General features: G+C 42.2%; 1 protein-coding gene across 1 annotated transcript; it reads left to right on the top strand.

Annotated features, from left to right (window-relative positions):
* The first annotated feature begins 7,638 nt into the window (after positions 1 to 7,638).
* Positions 7,639 to 15,343, top strand: LOC134873802 (microtubule-associated protein futsch). Its single transcript, XM_063897671.1, has one exon. It carries the CDS (start codon positions 7,675 to 7,677, stop codon positions 14,245 to 14,247), a length of 6,573 nt encoding a protein of 2,190 aa, XP_063753741.1. The 5' UTR covers positions 7,639 to 7,674; the 3' UTR covers positions 14,248 to 15,343.
* Positions 15,344 to 19,036: the final 3,693 nt, after the last annotated feature.

Raw genomic sequence — 19,036 nt, 5'->3', positions numbered from 1 at the left:
CAACACGGAGATGATCAGATAAGATCTCCATGAAAGGAATCTGCAGTATAGTAGGTGTGTTGCAGACACAACTTTTTTCACCATGGAGCCTCAACTACTGAGCGAACTTCAGTCTATAAAGGATATATTGCTTTGTGTTTTAAAGAGAACTACTGTCAGTAAACACAGTCACTACAGTACACATTCACTGACACCTGTCTAAAAGTAGATGTGCTGTAGTACATTCATTGTTTGGCTTTGAGGCTTTACTTCACATTTTCACATTGTAATAAATGGGACAGTCTTTTGCAAACACAGAGAATGATTTCTGCATCTACTTTACTCCCTAACCGTGGTTGAGCTTTTTATTGTAAAATAAAGTCCTTTAATTGAATCAACGCATTACCGTAAACTAGCTGATAGGGGGTAATCCTAGCAGAGAGTCACTCAGGCAATCAGAATTGAAACATCTGTTGCTGATATTAAAATGACCAAGAGAGCCAAATATATCTCCATGAAGATTAATGAGGGTTGGATTTTAGCAGATATATTTACTGCATTTCTGCAGAGAGATTATATGCTCAAAAAATGTGCTTACTCCACTTGAGAACAGGAAGTAAATTGATGTATGATTTCTATTGTACGCTATATAAATCGATTGGACTCGGAGGGTAAATCTGGATTTATATTTTTTTATATTTTGGCTGCTGTCCCCTTACTATTCTGAAAAGGCGTAGTTCATATAAGCAATGCCTTGTGCAGGAGTTGTGTTTCACAATCTACTAGTCAGCTGTTGTGGAAAGTACTAACCTAAGTACACATTTTAGATACTTTACTTCACTACTTTCTTTTCATGCCAGTTTGTACTTCTACTTCACTACATTTCAAATGGTAATAAATAACTTTTTACTCCTGCCATATTTATCTGACGGATAAAGTTACTATACAAACAAATGAGTCCAATTAAAGCCGAAACAATTAATTGATAAATTGGCAACTATTGTAATTGGTTAATTCATTTTTAAAGCAAAATCATTTCAGTTTCACAAATGTGAGAATGTACTGCTTCCTTTTCATTAGTTTAATTGTATCCAAATCTATCAATTTTTTTTACACAGATGTATTAGTGTTTTGGATCTAAACACTTCCTCACCACTCCTATTTCGTAAGTCCCCACCTGATAGAGGGGCCCAATAGAAAGCTCACATTTACCACATTCATTCAGTAATACTGGGATATAACTGTACAGTGGCCACTCCCTACACATAACAAGACTATAAGAGCACCCTGTCAGGAATGTGTCTTGCCCACGGACACTTCAGCAGTGTGGAAGGGAGCCAAAACAGAAGCTTAAACCTGGAATCCTCGGGCTAAATAGTGATCTCTCCCAACTCTCTGCCTTCCCCAGCATAGAATACCTTGGATATAGTCAGGGGAAACAGACAAGAAGGTGGCATGGAAGGTACGTTTTCCAGGCCTAGAAATTGCGTTTTGGTGTTAACTCCAAGTTTTATCTGGTCTGACCGCAAACAAAGAAGGAGCAGTGGCAAGCCAAAGTAAACTTGGACCTGAGAAGCTGTGTCTGGGATGCCTGATGAAAGGCAAGAAAACGTCAGTGTGCTTGCTGTTCTCACTGTCAAATGGCTTACTGAATAATCCCTGATATTCCTCCATGATCTAAACCTGCAGCCTGAAAACCTAAAACTGTAGCAACTGAACACTGTGGCATTGTTGTGTCCCTGCTCTAAAGGAGTCTGTGATTCATTTACTGGCAGTACATTTTGGATTCACATACTGTATTTCTCCCATCCTTAGTACTGTTCTGAACTTCATCATTTCAAGAGGATTTTGACTCATACTTTTACAGCCATCACTTCACTGATGTGAAGCAGGACACATATGAAACTGTATTTACTGGTTTAAACGGTCTTATTTGTTGTCAAGAATAGAGAATTTCATTGTTAGTAGTATCTCCAAGACATTGAGTATGAGTTTGGCAGTATTCTGAAACTCCCTACTGATCACACTGGCTCTTTGTGCAGTGACAGCACGACTGTGAAATGCTGCAATAGTGCTCTCTGCTGGTAAACTAGGAATATCGTAATCAAACTTAATCTCATACATGGATTTAAGAAGTTTTAACGGTTTACTTTAAAGATATATGAGAAAGGATTTTTGTTATGAATGTAGTTTAATGCTTTGCTTGCATATATTAATAGTTTTGCCAGTTTGGATATGAAAACACATGATATAATTACTTTTATTGTTTTGTATAACTTAAAAAGTTAACGCTTGATCTGATCCACTCTGTTCTCTTTTTCTTTCAGGTCTGCTTTGCTCTGATGCCTGATCAGCTGTCAGCAATGAAACTGAAGAGATGAACCCTGCGACGAGCGGCAATGTCCCTGCAGTTCCTGCCACTGGATGTTTAATGATTCATACCACACCGAAGACGATGCCCCTGTCTCCCAGATAGCTCTTCTGAGGAACAGGCCTTCACAGCACGCATTGTGCACCATGGCAGGAGAGACTCAGCAAATGCATGCTTTTAAAGAGCTGGCCGCTGAGTCCAAACTGCAAGATGAAGGGACAGCGCTGGAACAGCAGAGTGAAAAAAACACAAAGGATTCTTCAGAGCACTTTTCAAGCACCGGCACTGATGCCAGAGCCAGCAGCAGAGGGGCCAAACTAGAGAAGACAAGGGACGGTCCTCAGCAGCGTGAGGCTGTCATACGGCCACAGCAGACAGGGAAGATTGACTTCAGGTCACTGCAGAACCGATCTAAATTTGCCACTGACAGGGCTTGGTCGAGTGGCAAAGGCAGCCCCCAGTCCCCGAGTGGTAAGGGCCGTAGCCGAGAGAAGGGGAAGCGAGCTGGGAAGACAGAGCGTGGCAACCCGCAGCAGCTGTACCGACTGAGCATTACAAATCCACGCTCCAACCCTACCATTGGGATTGCCTACCCACAACAGAAAGTCCCGCCACCCAAGAAGTTGGAGTCCAGTCGGGGCCCAGTCTCGGGCAGCTACAGATTCCACGTTCCCAGTATACCCGAGAGGGAGGCCGAACTTCAGCAAGAAGACCTCAACTATAGCCGCTGCTTTCAGGAGGCCTCATCCAACCTTACCTCCCCAAGCTATACCTCACAGGCACTGGGTTCCTCAAGTGGAGTTTCATCCCACCCACATCAACCTCTGTCGCAGCAGCAGCAGCAGACTTCCTCAATGGAGAACAACAGCACACAGCCTGGCAGCCAGCTGATCCTTGCTGACTTCCAGCTGAGTGGCTCTAATGTATGGCAGTCTCCTGAAAGGACTTTTAACGGTGCTAACTATGGAGTGTCATCACAAAAATCCACTTCCCTGACAGAAGCTAATAAGGCAAGTGCCTTTTTGCCTGGGCAGTTTCAGTATGGATATAATTTTATGGAAGAGTCGACCTCTGACTCTTTCCCCTGTGAACAGAACCCCCAAACCCAAGACTTTACAGACTCCTCGCTAGGTTCTGTTCATGTGATCCACAACTCTTTTTCCTTTACGCCTGGAGAAGGGCAAAACATTGCTCAGAATAGCACTCCGTTTAGTAATGAACAACTGTCCGAGGATAGAAATTCTTATCCTCTACCCCCGCAGTCTCAGTTTATTCAGGGGGTAACTTCCTCTATCCAGTGTCCTAGGAATCTGAGTGAGGACTCAGCCAGCAGTGACAGCTCTGGGTCCAGCTCACAGCAGTCAGAGCAGGGGAAGACTGCCCTGCCCGAGAGCACAGACACTATTGCACTGGCAGACAATCGGGATGCAGCAATCACCTCGGGGAGTAAGAGGAACTGTCATCCTACAGACACAGCTGCCAACCAAAGAACACACATTCAAGGAAGTGTGCACCATGCAAGAAATATTTCAGGTCCAGGCTCCCAAATGCACTTTCCCAGCAAAACATTTAACAACCTTCCAGTCAGTAACATTCACACAGGCTCCATGCCTTTTGATAAAAACATCAATAATAAGGTTATAAATAGGTTACCACACTCATGGGAGGGGCCTAATAAGACATATTCACCAGCTGAACAAAACACAATTCAGTATACTGAAATGAATGACAAGTTTCCGTTTCAGAACCAGCCAGCACCAGACCAAAGGCAAAATTCATCTAAAAATAGCAGAATGCCCTGGCAGCAGATACGGCCAACCCCTGCCATGCCCAACCAAAATGGAATTGAGTTATCTAGACAAATAAGCAACCAGAAAATGGCTTACATTGTTTCCCCTTCTGACTGGCAGGAAGAAAGTAAATCACATAAACATAGCTCGCTGAAAAACCCAGCCTCTTTTCAGAACAGCAGAACCAGTGATGGGTTTTTAAACCAAAGACAGGAGACCGTAAAACATAGCAGTAATACAGTTTCTACTTTTAAAGTTGAGATGAGTCACGCACAAGTATGTGAATCCAAAAATAAGGGGGTATACTTTGGACTTAACCAGTCCCTTCCAGCAGGGGCATCAAGAAACTACAGCTATCCTCCACTACAGGTCCCACCTATGGGACTAATGATGGTGTCACCTTATGAATCTCCTTTGCCCTCACCAGTTCACAATGCTGCATCGAGTAGTACCTGCTCCTCCCTCTCCCCAGCATCCACCAGTCCTGTAAACATCAGTTCAGAGGACAGTCAAATGTCAAAGTCAGCCCCCCCTCATCCTTATTATCACCAGCACCAACCCAAAACACAGTTACCCACAGATCACCTGAACTCTAACCCTCATCAGTTTCATTCTGACGCTCCACGAAACCATCCTTACGTGCCAGACAGAGCCAAAGACGACATGATGAGCTTCCTGCAAAACAGCACACATCCGAAGGCTAATATGGATGGAAACAAAGGTTACATGGACAGTTTTGGGGTGGAGCATCACCAGCCACCGCCTCCATACTCTGCACATCAGCTGTTAGCGACCTCATTAGCAGCAGCAAATCTTGACCAGTTGGATGTGCTTCTGACATGCAAGCAGTGTGATCAGAATTTCAACAACCTGGCTTCCTTTCTGGGCCATAAGCAATATTGTGCTCAACATACGTTTGCACAAAATGAACTGAAAGACATATCAAAGATGGAAGACAGCAGAAAGTTTCACGCAGAACCCGCAAAAGCAGTGTCTTCTGTGGCAAATGCTTTGATGTCGAGGTGCCCATCTGACCTTCACCTATCTCTGTTGGGACTCAATAAAAATGGGGAACTAATATCTGACAGTGAAACAAAAGGAGACAGCAAAGATGATCCAATGAAACTCAATCTGTTCTCTGGACCTGGTCAACTCCCTGTCACTCTACCTGAGCTGGAAATGGATGCTAAATTAGACAGCCTTATTACAGAAGCTTTGAATGGACTCGGATATCAATCAGACAATGCAGAGATAGACAGCAGTTTCATTGATGCATTTGTTGATGATGACCTCACCACTGTCAAAGCAACATCAAATAAACTATGCCTGAAAACCAAAGAATCCCTGGTCTTTGAGAGCAAAAATAAACAGGCAGCAGAGGATGACATGTCTGCCTCCCAGGGAAAATCATTTTATGACTCTGATGTTGAGAATCCTGAGCCTGATAAACAGTACACAGAAAGCAAACTTGAGAAAATATCTCTAAATTTGGAACAAGATGAGACAATTAACGTGAAAAAGGAAGTCTCTCATAAGAATTCAAAAATTGCCTCAAGGGAGAAGATGAGGGAACAAGACAACACAGTGAAAGAGATGAGAAAGCTGTGCAAGAGTGAGGATGAAAACACAGGTAGACAAAGGTTTCTCTTATCCAGCAAGTTTTCTGAGCGTTGTGGCGTTAAAAGCTTTCAGGACAGCTCTGCACTTCGAGGGTCAACACCCTCACAGGCCTCCACATCCCCAACCTCAAGAACTGCAGTCAAAGAGAGCAAGAGGAAAAGCTCTGGAGGGGGCACCTGGAGCAAAGAACTTATTCACAAAATAGTTCAACAGAAAAATAAGCTTCATAAGCTTCATGTTAAAGGAACTAAAAACCTCCAGTTTTCCCTAGTGATGGAGAGACTCACTCCCACTGTGCAGAACCCTGCTTTTGGAGAATACGACTACGTCTCGGACTCAGACGATGAATGTGAGCCTGTTAAGATAGCAAGCCAGGGCCGGCTGAATCAAAGCAGTCGGTGTAAATACACATACACAAAAGAGTGTAAGTGGCGAGCAAGAAGTGAGAGGGACCAGGCTGCGTGGCGACATGAGTCAAAGGAGTGTTTTGAGGTTAAAAAAAGCGAGGAGGTTTCTGTCTCGCCTGAGAAACACGCCTCTCACCAGAGACTCAGGAGGAGGGGTAGCAGGTCATCCACAAGCAGTGAAGTAAGCACATCTGTGAGTGTTTCAAGCGATAGTATCAGCAGCCCCAAAAGCATTGACCGCACTGACTCCGACTGTGAGAAAAAGACAGACATAAAAAAGAAAGAGTTCCCAGAGCAGAAAACCTCTGAAAGGTCTTCCCCGCAGAAGATATGTAAAGATTCCAGCATACTAGCACTGACATTCACTAAATCTGTCAAGAAGTACAATACCGACAAAGCCATTCTGTCTAATTACAAAGACAGCACAGAACATCCAAAGAATCAGTCCAATACAGAAGTTGCTGAACAAGTGTCATCCTCACAAAAAGAGACAATCAAAAACGTTGCAAAAAGCAGAAGCTCTCATATGAAGAGAGAGAAGTTAATGTTGCCTAGAAAAGAAACTGGCAAAACACTCAATCCAGACAAAAACACCCAGCAGAGAGAAGACAATCTGTGCACCAAAGAAGAACCAACACACATGCTATCTTTACATTGTAGTAGTACAGATAGCACACCACTACAGTTTGATTCACACTCTACCCCTATCAACAAAGAACCTGATTTCAATATTGAAATAGACGAAAAGGGTACACAGTCAGAGTTATCAGACAGTAACACATTTGAAAAACAGAGTGACGGTGTCTGCATGGTGAAAGAGGCTATTCATTTAGTCAATGACCTAGACGCACACAAGCCTGCAACCCTATGCACCTCTTTGATGGATGAGGTGTGCCTGTCTCCAACTAAGCGCCAAGGCCCCTTGATACAGAAAGATACGCTCCATCTCATGCCCTATCCGCTGGATCAGGAACAGGGGCTCCTGAAATCCCCACTTTCATTTGACACCTCATCAATGTTTGGGGATCTTACAGGATTTGACAGTGGCCTCTACTCAGATATGCCGATTCAGAAAGACGGTTTCCATTCAATGGAGAACACATCTGATAAAAAGGAAGAGTTTGTGTCATCCTTCTCTCCCTTTCTGGAACAGAGAGACTGGAACCTTATAGTTAGCCCTGTACTGCCAGATGAGATATCTCAGTACAAGGGCAGCTCTGGGAAACCAAACGAAAAGAAAGCAGATTACAATCATGTTTCTTTGTCTCTGCCAGATAAAATAATCGACTACAGTGCAAGTCTCCACAGGTGTGCATCAGAGGATGAGTTAGAGATAAAAAGAATAGTGAATGAGCTTGAAAACCAGCTGCAGACAACTAAGTTGGAAAGCCCAACCCTACTAGCTCAGGATGTCCAAAAACAGCTGAAAATGAGCAAGTTTTCACCTTTACGTCTCGGTGATGAATCAGAGATTGGAGGTCTGGATATAAAGTGCTCTGTGCAAACAATGAATGTACCAGTGAGCAGTTTGCCCTCTGAGCCTTTCACTGAACCATGGTCCAGTCCATTCCAGTTTGACCTAATGGGTGGGCACCACAGTCCCCACACTCCAATTCACAATGAACCAGGGGCCCTTGAGCATTTCACTGAAAAAGAGGATGATAGTTTTATCACCACAGCCTCCCATATTGAAATGCTCCACCATGACCAGGAGTCAGTAAAGCGAAATGCTGAAAAAGAGTTTCCTGCTGAAACAAAGGAAGAGATTTTAGAACAGAAGAGGTATACAGAAAACCTCATGAAAAGCCTGGAGGTGATTTCTGACTCTATATTCAAAAAAGAACCCATTATATCAGAACACAAGGAGCAGAATGTCACCTCTCTCACCAGTCAACAACGTCAAGAAATTGAATGTCAAGCAACTCATGCAGTTGAGAGAGAAGATCACAGCGAAACAGAAGCAATTACCAGGAAGGAGAATATATTATCACCTCCAAATATCAATGAGCGGAAGGACGATATTGAATTCATTCTGAATGAGTCACAGTCATCTCTCTCAAACAGCATTGACCCCACAGTCGATGGAAAACAGCCAATTTCATCACAGCCAAGTAAGCCCACAGAAAACAATGAGAGCAAGGCTAGGACTAAAGTCACATCAGAGGAGGATATCACTGAGAATAGCAATTTGATTGAGTCCACTCCCTGCTCAAGTGTGGTGACACATGACCCACATGTGGTTGAGTCTGACAGAAACAGTAATGCAGCTGACGATGTGAATCAGTTATTTAAAAACAGTGGTAAGAGTCCAGACCATTTGAACACAAACGGATATGAGGAAGCAGAGGCAGTGAAGGGGATCATTGATCACTCATTTGGCCATCCCTCATCACCTGCTCTACCTGACATTGGTCTAGACATTGGTGAGCAAATTAAAACAGCAGACAAAGAACATTCCACCGATAACCATGGTAACACTGAAGACATAAATTCATATGTAATTTCAAGAGTTGACTGCTCAGACAGTGTAAACGAGGAAATAACAGCCGAACAGGATCCTTTGATTGGACTATCTCCAAGTGAGAACCGCAGCCCTGCTAAGACTTACAGTGCAAGTCCAACAACTGCTCTGTCGATGGAGATCGTTTCCACAGACGTGCCCTGTAGTCCAATACTTGTGGAAACCAATACGAAGAGCACCAGTCATTGCTCACCCTTTAGAGACACAGCGTCCATGAAGGGACAAAGTCATCTCTTGATTATTTCACAGTCCGATTCCCTTATTGAGAGGGCTTCCTGCAATGTTTCTCCATTCGATGATTCATTAAAACCTGAAACAGGTCTTGGCTTTCAGAAACAAGATGATATTTTAAATGTTCAGGACATCAAAGAACACCTTCCTATTGATTTCCTGGCAAGTCACCAAAACTCACCATGCAGAGAAGAAGATGATGAAAGTATTTTTCCTCACGCTGCCCCACCAACTAGTCCTCTTACTTCAGCCTCTGATCAAACAACCTTTAAAAAATGGAACACTGAAGAGGAGTCATGTCAGTCACACAGCAAATCCAGTGATATATCAGATAATCAAGGCTCAATTCAAAATATGCCATCCCCCATGAATAAAGAAGAAAACTGCGATGTGACAGAGTCTTTAAGCAGTGACAGAGAACTGCACCCAACACCCGAGATGGAGTATTCCTTGACAAGCCCACATACTCTGGATTTGGGGATAATTAAGTGTAAACTTCCCACCTCTGAAATTACCATTCCTTCTCCACTTCCAGTCACCAGCTCAGAAGAACCAGCAGAAGTGTCAGAATGCCTAGAAAAGAATGATTCAATGTGCGATTTCAAGCTCAGCCCTCTCAACTACAACAGCATCTCAGATGAACCTCCGCAACTGAATCAATATGACTACCTTTCACCTGCCAGTGAACACAGTGAGAATCTAGGAATCAAGCAGAGTCAAAGAGATGACTGTGGAGCATGTGCCCTGAGCGTAAACCCTGCACTGATTTTCAACAAAACTGAAGTAGAGACGGTGGTATCACTTAACTCAGACCCTGCAGCTAAACTCATTTTATCAGATGAATCACTGGTCCTCCAGCAAAGTATGGATTCCTCAGGTTTTCTATTGAGTGATTCCTCAACTGTTAATTTAAAGACAGATTTGCAGGTGCACCATGAAATAGTTGGATCTGTTGAGCCTTTGCATATTAACCTGCTGGGAAAGGATGAACCAGAGATGTTTGGCTCTCAGCAGGCTTCTACTGAAGATAGTTCAATTGTCATAAACAACATTTCAGAGGGTCTGCCCACTTCTAAGCCACTCATTATCTGTGAAAATGAACAAATGCCCCCTCCACCAGACCCATCAGAAAAGCCACTAACAATACAGACTGGCCAGTATTCAAAAGCACACAAAGAAACAACACCAAAAAAGACACAGAACAGTGCTCAGCAGGGGAAAGAGCTCTGTGAAATCTGTCTAATGTGTTTCAGGACTGTGCCTGGGTTAAAGAGACATAAAGCAATGAAACATTTGGTCAGAAGTGAAAAACACATTGGCCTCCAGAGCACAACATCAAGCCATCAGGGGACTATGCTTATTTGTGAAGCATCACAAACCACAGAGAAAGAACATAAAGATGATTCACAGACCTGTTACCCAACAAAAATAGATGGGCTGCCTGACACAAGTAGCACTCTCGTGTCTAAAGCAGCAGAGACTGATTCAGTCCTGGTGGAAATGGCGAAAGAGACAAATGCAGTGACAGTGGGTGAAGTAGGCCATCAAAACCCTGTGCTACCATCAAAAGCAAAGAACAACAAAGCTAGAAAGAACAAAATCAGTGATGTAAACATCAAGACAGACCCTTTCTCTGATGAGCTTTTGAATATATTAAAAACAGACATACTTCAAGCTATATCCCCTGAATTCAAAAGCAGTGGATTACAAGAGATGCGCAAATCTCCAGCAGAGCATATGAAAATCAATGAAAAAACAGTCACTGGAACAGAAACATTTCCTCATGCTGTTACTACACACTCTGGCTTTAACAACACACCCCAATCTCTAACAAAAGAACCAAATGTACAAAATGATACTGTGGAGCAAAAGGAAATCACTAATTTGGAAGAAATTAAAAGTACAAGCATGCCAGAGATGGCTAATGGTGAAATGTATACAGGTAATAATGTGGAAAGTGCTATATCTATAGACAATGAGCCAAGGAATACTAGGTGCTGTGCTGTGGAAGAGGTGTGTGAACAGGAAGCATCAGAAGACAGCCTTGCCCAAGAGATTCTCAGAAAAGTGGTGGCATCAGACGAAGCACATCCTCTCTCCTGTTTGAATTGTTCCCCTGTCAGTCCTCCCGGCATCAGCCCTGATCTGAAGGCACTACTTGACGACGACACCACATTTTCACAGCTGTTCCCCAGAGATGACGAGGCAAAAAGGAAAAAGTGCCCGAGGGTGTACAGCAAAAGAAACAAAAGACAAAAGCTATCGCCCGATACAAATGTTACTCAGGAATCTCCTCCTTTAGAAACTGTCATGCAAAGTAAAGATCAGTTTACGGAAAACAAAGCAGAGCAGATGTTCACTGAGAATCAAACTAACGGCTGTGAATATGAGACAATATCTATTGATGATGCCATCATGTTGAATATGTGCCACAAAAGCACATTAAAGACTGATGTCAAGGAGTTGTCAGATGCTAAGCAAAGTGATCAGCAGGATGTTCTTCAAAATGTTAAAGATGTTGGCAACAGCTCTTTGAATCCACTTGAGAGCACTGTTGATAAATCTTCAATTGAATGGAGTGGCTCCAGTGGCTTGGACGCAGGCTCAACGGTGACCTCTGACCCCAGCAGCTGTAAAGCAGAAGAGCCAATTGCACCCAGCCCTTCGCCCCTGCCCTCGGCCCCCCACACTGTAGACCCATGCGTCACAAAGAGTATCCAAGCCTTCCAAAGCATTGACATTCAAAACATCAACACCACTTTTCAACTTCCTGAGATTAAGTTCTTTGATTCAAAAAAAGATATCTCAGTGGCTCCTCCAATTGCAACTGTTGATGTGGAAAACAAAGATGATGAAAAGTCCAAGAAAGTGATGGAGAGGCGAGGCAGGAAACGGAAAGACGGGGGAATAAAGGTCAAAGATAAGCAGTACAAGTGCAAAGTGTGCTTCACCTGGTTCCTCACCCTGGGAGAGCTGAACTTTCATAAACTCTCCCACAACCCCTCCCCCCCACCAACCTGCTACATGTGTGTCCAGCGTAAGTTCAGCTCCAGGGAGCAGCTGAGGGACCATCTGAGGGAGAAACATGCCAAAAACAAGACAGGTATCTGGACCTGTGGAATGTGCTTGAAGGAGATTTCGGACGTGTGGATGTACAATGAACATTTACGAGAGCATGCCACTCAGTTCGCCCGGAGGGGTCAGACTCAAGGCTCCATGTTAGGTATTCCAGGCTGCTTCATGCAGGAGACAGCTGTGAAGAACTTTATCACCTCCATCATGCAGCACCGCCCCAGCAAAGCCAGCAGAGAATCCAGCAAAGCCACTAAAGAACAGGAAAAAGCTTTCACTGCAGACAGCGCTGTGGGAGAGGGGAAAAGCTCTGAGGGGGCTGAGCCAAAAGTTCACAAAACTAAAAGTAGCAGTGGAGCAGGCGGGAAGCAGAGCACATTAACCCCGCTCGAGGTCCTCCACAAAACAGAGACACCTAAAAGTGTGGAGATGCATCCAAACTGCAAAGACCCCTCAAGAGACTGCCATCACTGCGGAAAACAATTCCCTAAGCCATTCAAACTGCAGAGACATTTAGTGGTTCACAATCTGGAGAAGATCTTCCTGTGTCACAAATGCCCCGTCTCTTATCAGGAGGCCCAGGAGCTTAAAGGTCACCTGAAGAGAGCACATGAGGAGGTGGATGAGCTGGATTCCAAACACACCACCCTCTACACCTGTGAGCTCTGCGCGGATGTCATGCATGTGATTAAAAAATCTTTCATCTGCAGCACCTGCAACTACACCTTTTCAAAGAAGGAGCAGTTTGATCGTCACATGGAAAAGCACCTGTCAGGAGGAAACAAAATCTTCAAATTCCGAGGTGTTCTCAGACCTGTCAAGGCCTCTGCGTCCAAAGAAGATGAATGTGATTCGCCTGCAAGTAAAAAGAGGAGAATTCTCTCTGACAGCCTGCAGGAAAATAGCTCAGACAGCGGCATCGCCAGTGTAAGCTCACTGCACTTAAATCAAAACTCAGAGCCTTCAAAACCCTCCGTGCCAACAGCAGAAGACTCCACACAGACAATCGCAAATGAATACCACAGTGACACAAACAATACAAATGTAAAGACTGAGGACGTTGCTGAGGACTACTCTGAGCTACTTGTAGAGCTGGAGAAATGTATTCATATGGGCTCATCTGAGTCTGATGCAACGAAGAAAGAGGAACTTGACCCAGCCACCTCACCTCTTCTTGATAAAGAGGCTAATGGGAAATCAATTAGTGATCCATGTGACGTGAAAGAAGAGAATGAGTCAGTCTGTATTAGAGCAGAAACAACCTCATGGTCAGGGTCTAAAGAGAATAGTAGTGCGGGGGAGGACACTGTTAAAACTGAGGATAGCTCTGCTGAAGGTGACACAACTGAGACTGAAAAGGAAACAGATTCACTTTCACTAAGCAAAGACTGTTTTGTCAGCTTAAAAGAAAATCAAATTATTCCAAAGACACTTGAGGCTAAGCGTGAATCTGCTGCTGTTGTGATGGATCAACAGAGTGATGATGAGCACTGGCATCCCACTCAGAAGGCTTCAAATAATGACAGCAAGCAGCCAACATTATCTCAAGGTGCTGAGCCGGAAAGTAGCAGTCCCATGAAAGACAAAGTTTTGCCTGCCAAAACAACGGACAACACTAAAAACAGAACTGGCAGCATGAAGGCTACAGACAGAACACCCATCCTCAACTCCAAAGTTGAGGACAAAGAACTGTTGAGACCACAGAAGAAGACAAAAGACATGAAATCCCCCCACAGCCTGCAAAGGGTTTCCTCTCCAGCCACACAGGAGAACTTTGGGGTCGACTCTCGGGCCAAGAAGAAATTTCGCCCCAGCAAGTGTGCAAATCAGTCTCTGCAAAGGAAGGCAGATGGACCCAACGACTACCCTGTGCTGTCCTCAGTGCGGGACGATGTTGTTAGCAATAAAATTGTTTCCAAGTGCAAGACTTCAACCTTGCAGTTGCAGTCAAAAAGAAACTTGCTTGACGGCTGTACACAGAAGAAAGCTGAGATAACGTCTCCTCTTAACGGAGATTACAAAGCCAAAAAGGGATCTCTAGGGCGGCCTTTGCATCTCCCTATTTCAAAAGTGTCTTCAGTTCCAATGAACAATTCTTTGAATAAATCCAGGCCAAAGTTGGGGGTTAGGTCAATAGAGAGTCATTCCTACAGGACAGCAGAGTCCCAGAATCACCTCTTAAGCCAGCTGTTTGGCCAAAAACTCACTAGCTTTAAGATTCCTTTAAGGAAGGACACATCAGAAACTATTAACTGAGAGGCGTGTGAGGGATCTGTGAATAAGAGACACAGTTATACATGTTTAAGACAATTCATTATGGTGAATGAGATTGCACAGCTTTTTTCTGTGAAATGCTATCTTTAAATACTTACGTAGTCACTTTATGTCTTCTTTGTACATGTGTTTTTGTTACACAAATGTGAGGACGAACGGCGGATAGGATTTTGGGTCAAAAATGAATATGCTAGTTGGGAAAATCATTGAACTCTTTTACTGCATTTCCTTTGTTGGCTTGTATCTATTTTAGATATTATATTTTATTTACCTAAAGGACAGGAACAATTACTTGAACATATGGTAAAATGTTTTCTTCTAAGAAATGCATGTTCATTTTGCATTGGATCCGATTAAGTCGTTCTGTAAAAAGGACCAAATGACATCATAACTTTCCTGGACTTTTGTCTGTGCACCTTTTGTACATGCTTCCAACATATTCATTTTGTATAAATTTTTTACTTTACTGTACTGCATTGACATTCATCATATTAGCCTTTTGTATAAACCGTATGGTGCTACATGGTGTTTAATTGTAATGTGAATGCAAAATGTCCTCACAAGGGAACATAAGATCTGTAGCAGTTAAACTACATTCATTCGACTGTTTTTACTGGTTCTCTGTAGTTTTCTAAAGATACTGTGCACAGCATTCAAATATTTCATATGTAGGCTAAGAAAACAAGATTAGGAAAGCTTCCATTGTATAATCTCAGGTGCATACAAGGATATTACAGTCCCAACACCTGTATTCGGAGTTCTTCCCATGCACTGATAATCACACACAAATCACAAACTCAATCATCGTGTCTGTAACTCCAACTGTTTAATTATGAATAGTATTTACTACTACAACAAAGGTGCTTTATCTTGTTTATACTGTATGTATCTTATATTGTATAATATTGTAGGTAGATTGTTGTTTTTGGTGTAATGCTTCATGTCAAAGTTTTATTTTAATAATGTGCAAAAGAATCAGTGAGAGATGAAAGGGAAGTGCAGGGCCTCTGCAAGATGTAAAGTGGTTCGCTAAGTGCCTCTTTTATAGTTGGTTATTAAAGATCTGTATTTGTCTCTACTTGCTCTTTTCTTCTTTTGTTCATGACTTGTTTTGCAAATGTTCCAATTTCCATCCCTGCGGACTGCAGCTGTCACCACATGCATCAAACACTGCAAGCAGTGGAAGCTTGTGCCTGGAGGCAAAAACAGGTGCACACACAACAAAGTCTGACTTCATTTTTTGTCTTCAGATCAGCACTTTAATGAGCTCACTCATCATCTGAAAGAGGAGCATAAATGTATATTTACTACAGGGAAACATTCTACAGAAGACAGTCACATTCATCCAGCCGTATGCTAGTCTTCATGAGCACCATCGAGCAGACGGTAGGCGGCTCTCGCTTCTGTCATGGTGCTCTCTCACCTCGTGTAAAATGGCTTCTATCCCTACACGAACATTTTTCATCATCACATAGGAATAAAAAGCCATAGTACACATTGGCATACACGTAGTAAAACACTGCGAAGATCAATGTTCTTACACCAGCCACTGAATGACGATGAAACCTGAGAAAAGAGGAAGGATGACAGATTGGGGAGGGAGTAAAAGAAAAAAGGGTTATTTTAACTGTCCACTAAAAGCTTAATCAAACAGCTTTTAATACCCAACTATTGTAAACAGTTTATCTTGGTAAACAATGGACTTAGTGAAACTGAGATTCATTTTGAAATTCAAATTGAGCACTAAAAGAAAAGTGACACCATCACCAGCAGAATAACCAACAGGCTTAAATTGATCAGTCTGTAATGAATATAAACACTCTTACATATAAATGTTTGATATGAAATATTAATCTGAAAAGTCTTACATATTATTAAATAAACATGACAACACTCAAAATTAATCTTAACTTGCTATAATGTTTTTAATCGACTTATAGTATTTCCATAATTGGTAGGTAAGAATGGTTCCACCCATATTGCATGAAGGTTTATAAACTGTTATGAACATATTGGTGTTTGCTGTAAAAAAAGACATTTGTTGTTTCTGACACCATCTTTAGAGATGATGGCAGAGGAAGTGTGGAGAAAACAGAACCACAGTGTTGAAATAACTTCTCTAATTAATTAAGTGGGAATACTGGTTTGGCAGCAGCTGCAGAGACCATATTTTTGGATTTATTGATGACAACTGAAAATAGCTGTACGGCCAGCGAATACTAGAGTCTGCTTCTCTATTCCACTCAGTGAATCAATGTTTCTTCAGAAGGATAAAATTCAAATTCATGAAGGTATACTAGTGGATGTGTTACATCTTGACCTTTGTAACTGTACTTTAAAAAACCATGATCAGCATGTTTAAGATGTAAATTCACTCTCAGTTATAGAGAGGCAGACAAGGAGCTGTCATGAAGCTATTTTGGCCAGCTAATAACTCTATAACTATTATATTTTAGAGAAATCAGCCTTGATAGAATCTTTTTTATTTTATAAAACATTGTAAATATTTTTTTTTACATTTACTTTACTATATTCTTAATTTAAAAATCCTTTCCATGCCCATATATTACCTACAGTATACAATATAAGTACAATTAAAACAATTAGAAATGTACAAAATAGTCATGGTATTGATAGGTCTAGCCTTTTTGTTACATATGAATTGTATGTGGAGCATACACATTATATTGAATACAAGAATATTTAGATTTCCTGATAATATATGCAGAATTCACAGCTTTTTCCTTTTGCATATATTGTATTCAGTATTCACGTTGCATCAATTGTGACCATTTGTCTGCTAGATGTGCCAAATAAGGTGCTGTCAACTTTGATTGGCAGTGTGAAGATCGCATATAATTTGCTGAATATAAGTAAAACGCTTTAAAATACCTCACTGATACCTGCCAGAACATGCTGCTACTGTGAATACCTACTTCTTTATTGTTGAGATTCAACAGCGAAATATCAAAGTGGGTCACAAAATGATAAAAAAAAGTTTTGGATTTCAAAGCAATGAATGAACAGAATCTCCTCATTTGTAGATTCACACTCCATAAACCAAATAAAGAGTCAGAGTGGGAGGATGGAGGACCATCTGTTGTTGTTGGATCCAATGGCAGTTGCATCAACATTAAAATAACACTTACTGAGAATTACAATGTGCTTTAGTTTACACACAAAAAAACAGAAGAAAAAAATGATCTTAGTAGAATATGTAGTTAGAGTCTAACGATATCCAAAAAGCTAAACTGTAATCAGAGTTTCTGTATGAATATTACACAATGAAGTCTTATTAAATATTCAGTTAGACGGAGGGTGCATGGTCTATTCGTCTAGCCGAGATTAAATTAGTAACACTGCAGGAATCTGGCCCGGTCAGCGATTTATTGATGAGTGTGATGCCTGAGAGCTGAATGATTGATCACTTCAGGGACGTTTGAAATGTAAATGAAATGCCTGTGATTAACATGTGAAATAGAACAGTCATAACAGAAGTGTAGTATTAATGACACATACTTGTTATATATTTTACATTTTGCCCGTTAATTATTTCCTTTGTGTAATCCTGCACTGGTCATTTATTGCAAAAAAGACGGCTGATCATTTTTCCTTGCATTTTTACCTGATCCTCTTGGGGTGCGTGGTCTCGCTTCACCTTAAAACTTTTCCAGGTCCTCCAGTCAGCATCTGTATATTGATTAAAAAAATTAAAGCAGAATTGTCATATGTGTTTATGTTTTGTCACAATTTAACCCAGAATGTGTCATACCGTGTGAGTAGGAGCTCCCCGCACCCCCTTGTCATGCATCCTTTTATCATCTGATCTATGAGGAAATTCTCCAGAGGCACAGCCATACAGGAGCATGACAGGAACACTTTGCACTTTGAAGTAGAGGGACATTATCAGTAAGTATGGTCTTGAAATAGCATCTCCTCTCACTCGAGTCTCATCTGATCTTTTACTTTCTTCCCTTTCGTCTATTTTTTCTTCTCTCCTCCTTTCTTCTACATCAATTTCCTACTCAGTAACTTTCCCTTTTTTGCCTCTGCCCATTTTACTCTCTCACCTTTTATCCCAGTTATTCACCTGCCTATTCCTCCTCCTTCTCTTCCACATCACCACGTATCTCCACCTTTCATTTATCTTCTTCCGTCCCTCCCTGTGGCCCTCGCACCTTCCCACCCACCCTCCTCCCTTGTTTTTCCTTCCTTCCTATCTCTTCTCTTCCCTCACCCTCTGCTCCCTCCCTGCTCGCTATGGAGCGTGCTGTTTGCTGCTTTCAAGCAGGTCAGGAGATCATGGACAGATAGAGATGGGCTACTGGTCAGCGTTAATGACACACAGGCTGAGGGGCCACTGAGGTCACCTCTTTGGGGAATGTGAGGCTTCAGCCTTCACAGGGGGAGATAAATAGACAGATGGATGGGGAGGGATTTGTCGCATGAAGGGAAAGAATGACTGAGCATCCCCCTCTGCACACACAGGGGGGAGATCGTGATAAATTTCCACTGGGATGATATCTGAAATCATTTGTGTTCGACAGTGAGAATGTGTATGAATAATTCAATATAAGCACGTTCCCCTGGTGTGAACAAAGAGGGCAAAGAAATCTTATGAAATCATGACACCAAACCAATTTTTCCTGTAAACCATCAAAACACTGCCTACCGCATTCTTTACTTTAATGGCAGCGCGCTTGCAGGGAGAAAACTACACAGGTAAACCTCATTCCCCCAAGACTGGCAAATCAAATAGGAGTCAAAAGAA

This window comes from Eleginops maclovinus, chromosome 2 (genome assembly GCF_036324505.1).
Source record: "Eleginops maclovinus isolate JMC-PN-2008 ecotype Puerto Natales chromosome 2, JC_Emac_rtc_rv5, whole genome shotgun sequence".
Lineage (NCBI taxonomy): Eukaryota > Metazoa > Chordata > Actinopteri > Perciformes > Eleginopidae > Eleginops > Eleginops maclovinus.
The sequence above is the reverse complement of the archived record's forward strand: the minus strand, read 5'-3'. Positions and strand labels throughout refer to the sequence as shown.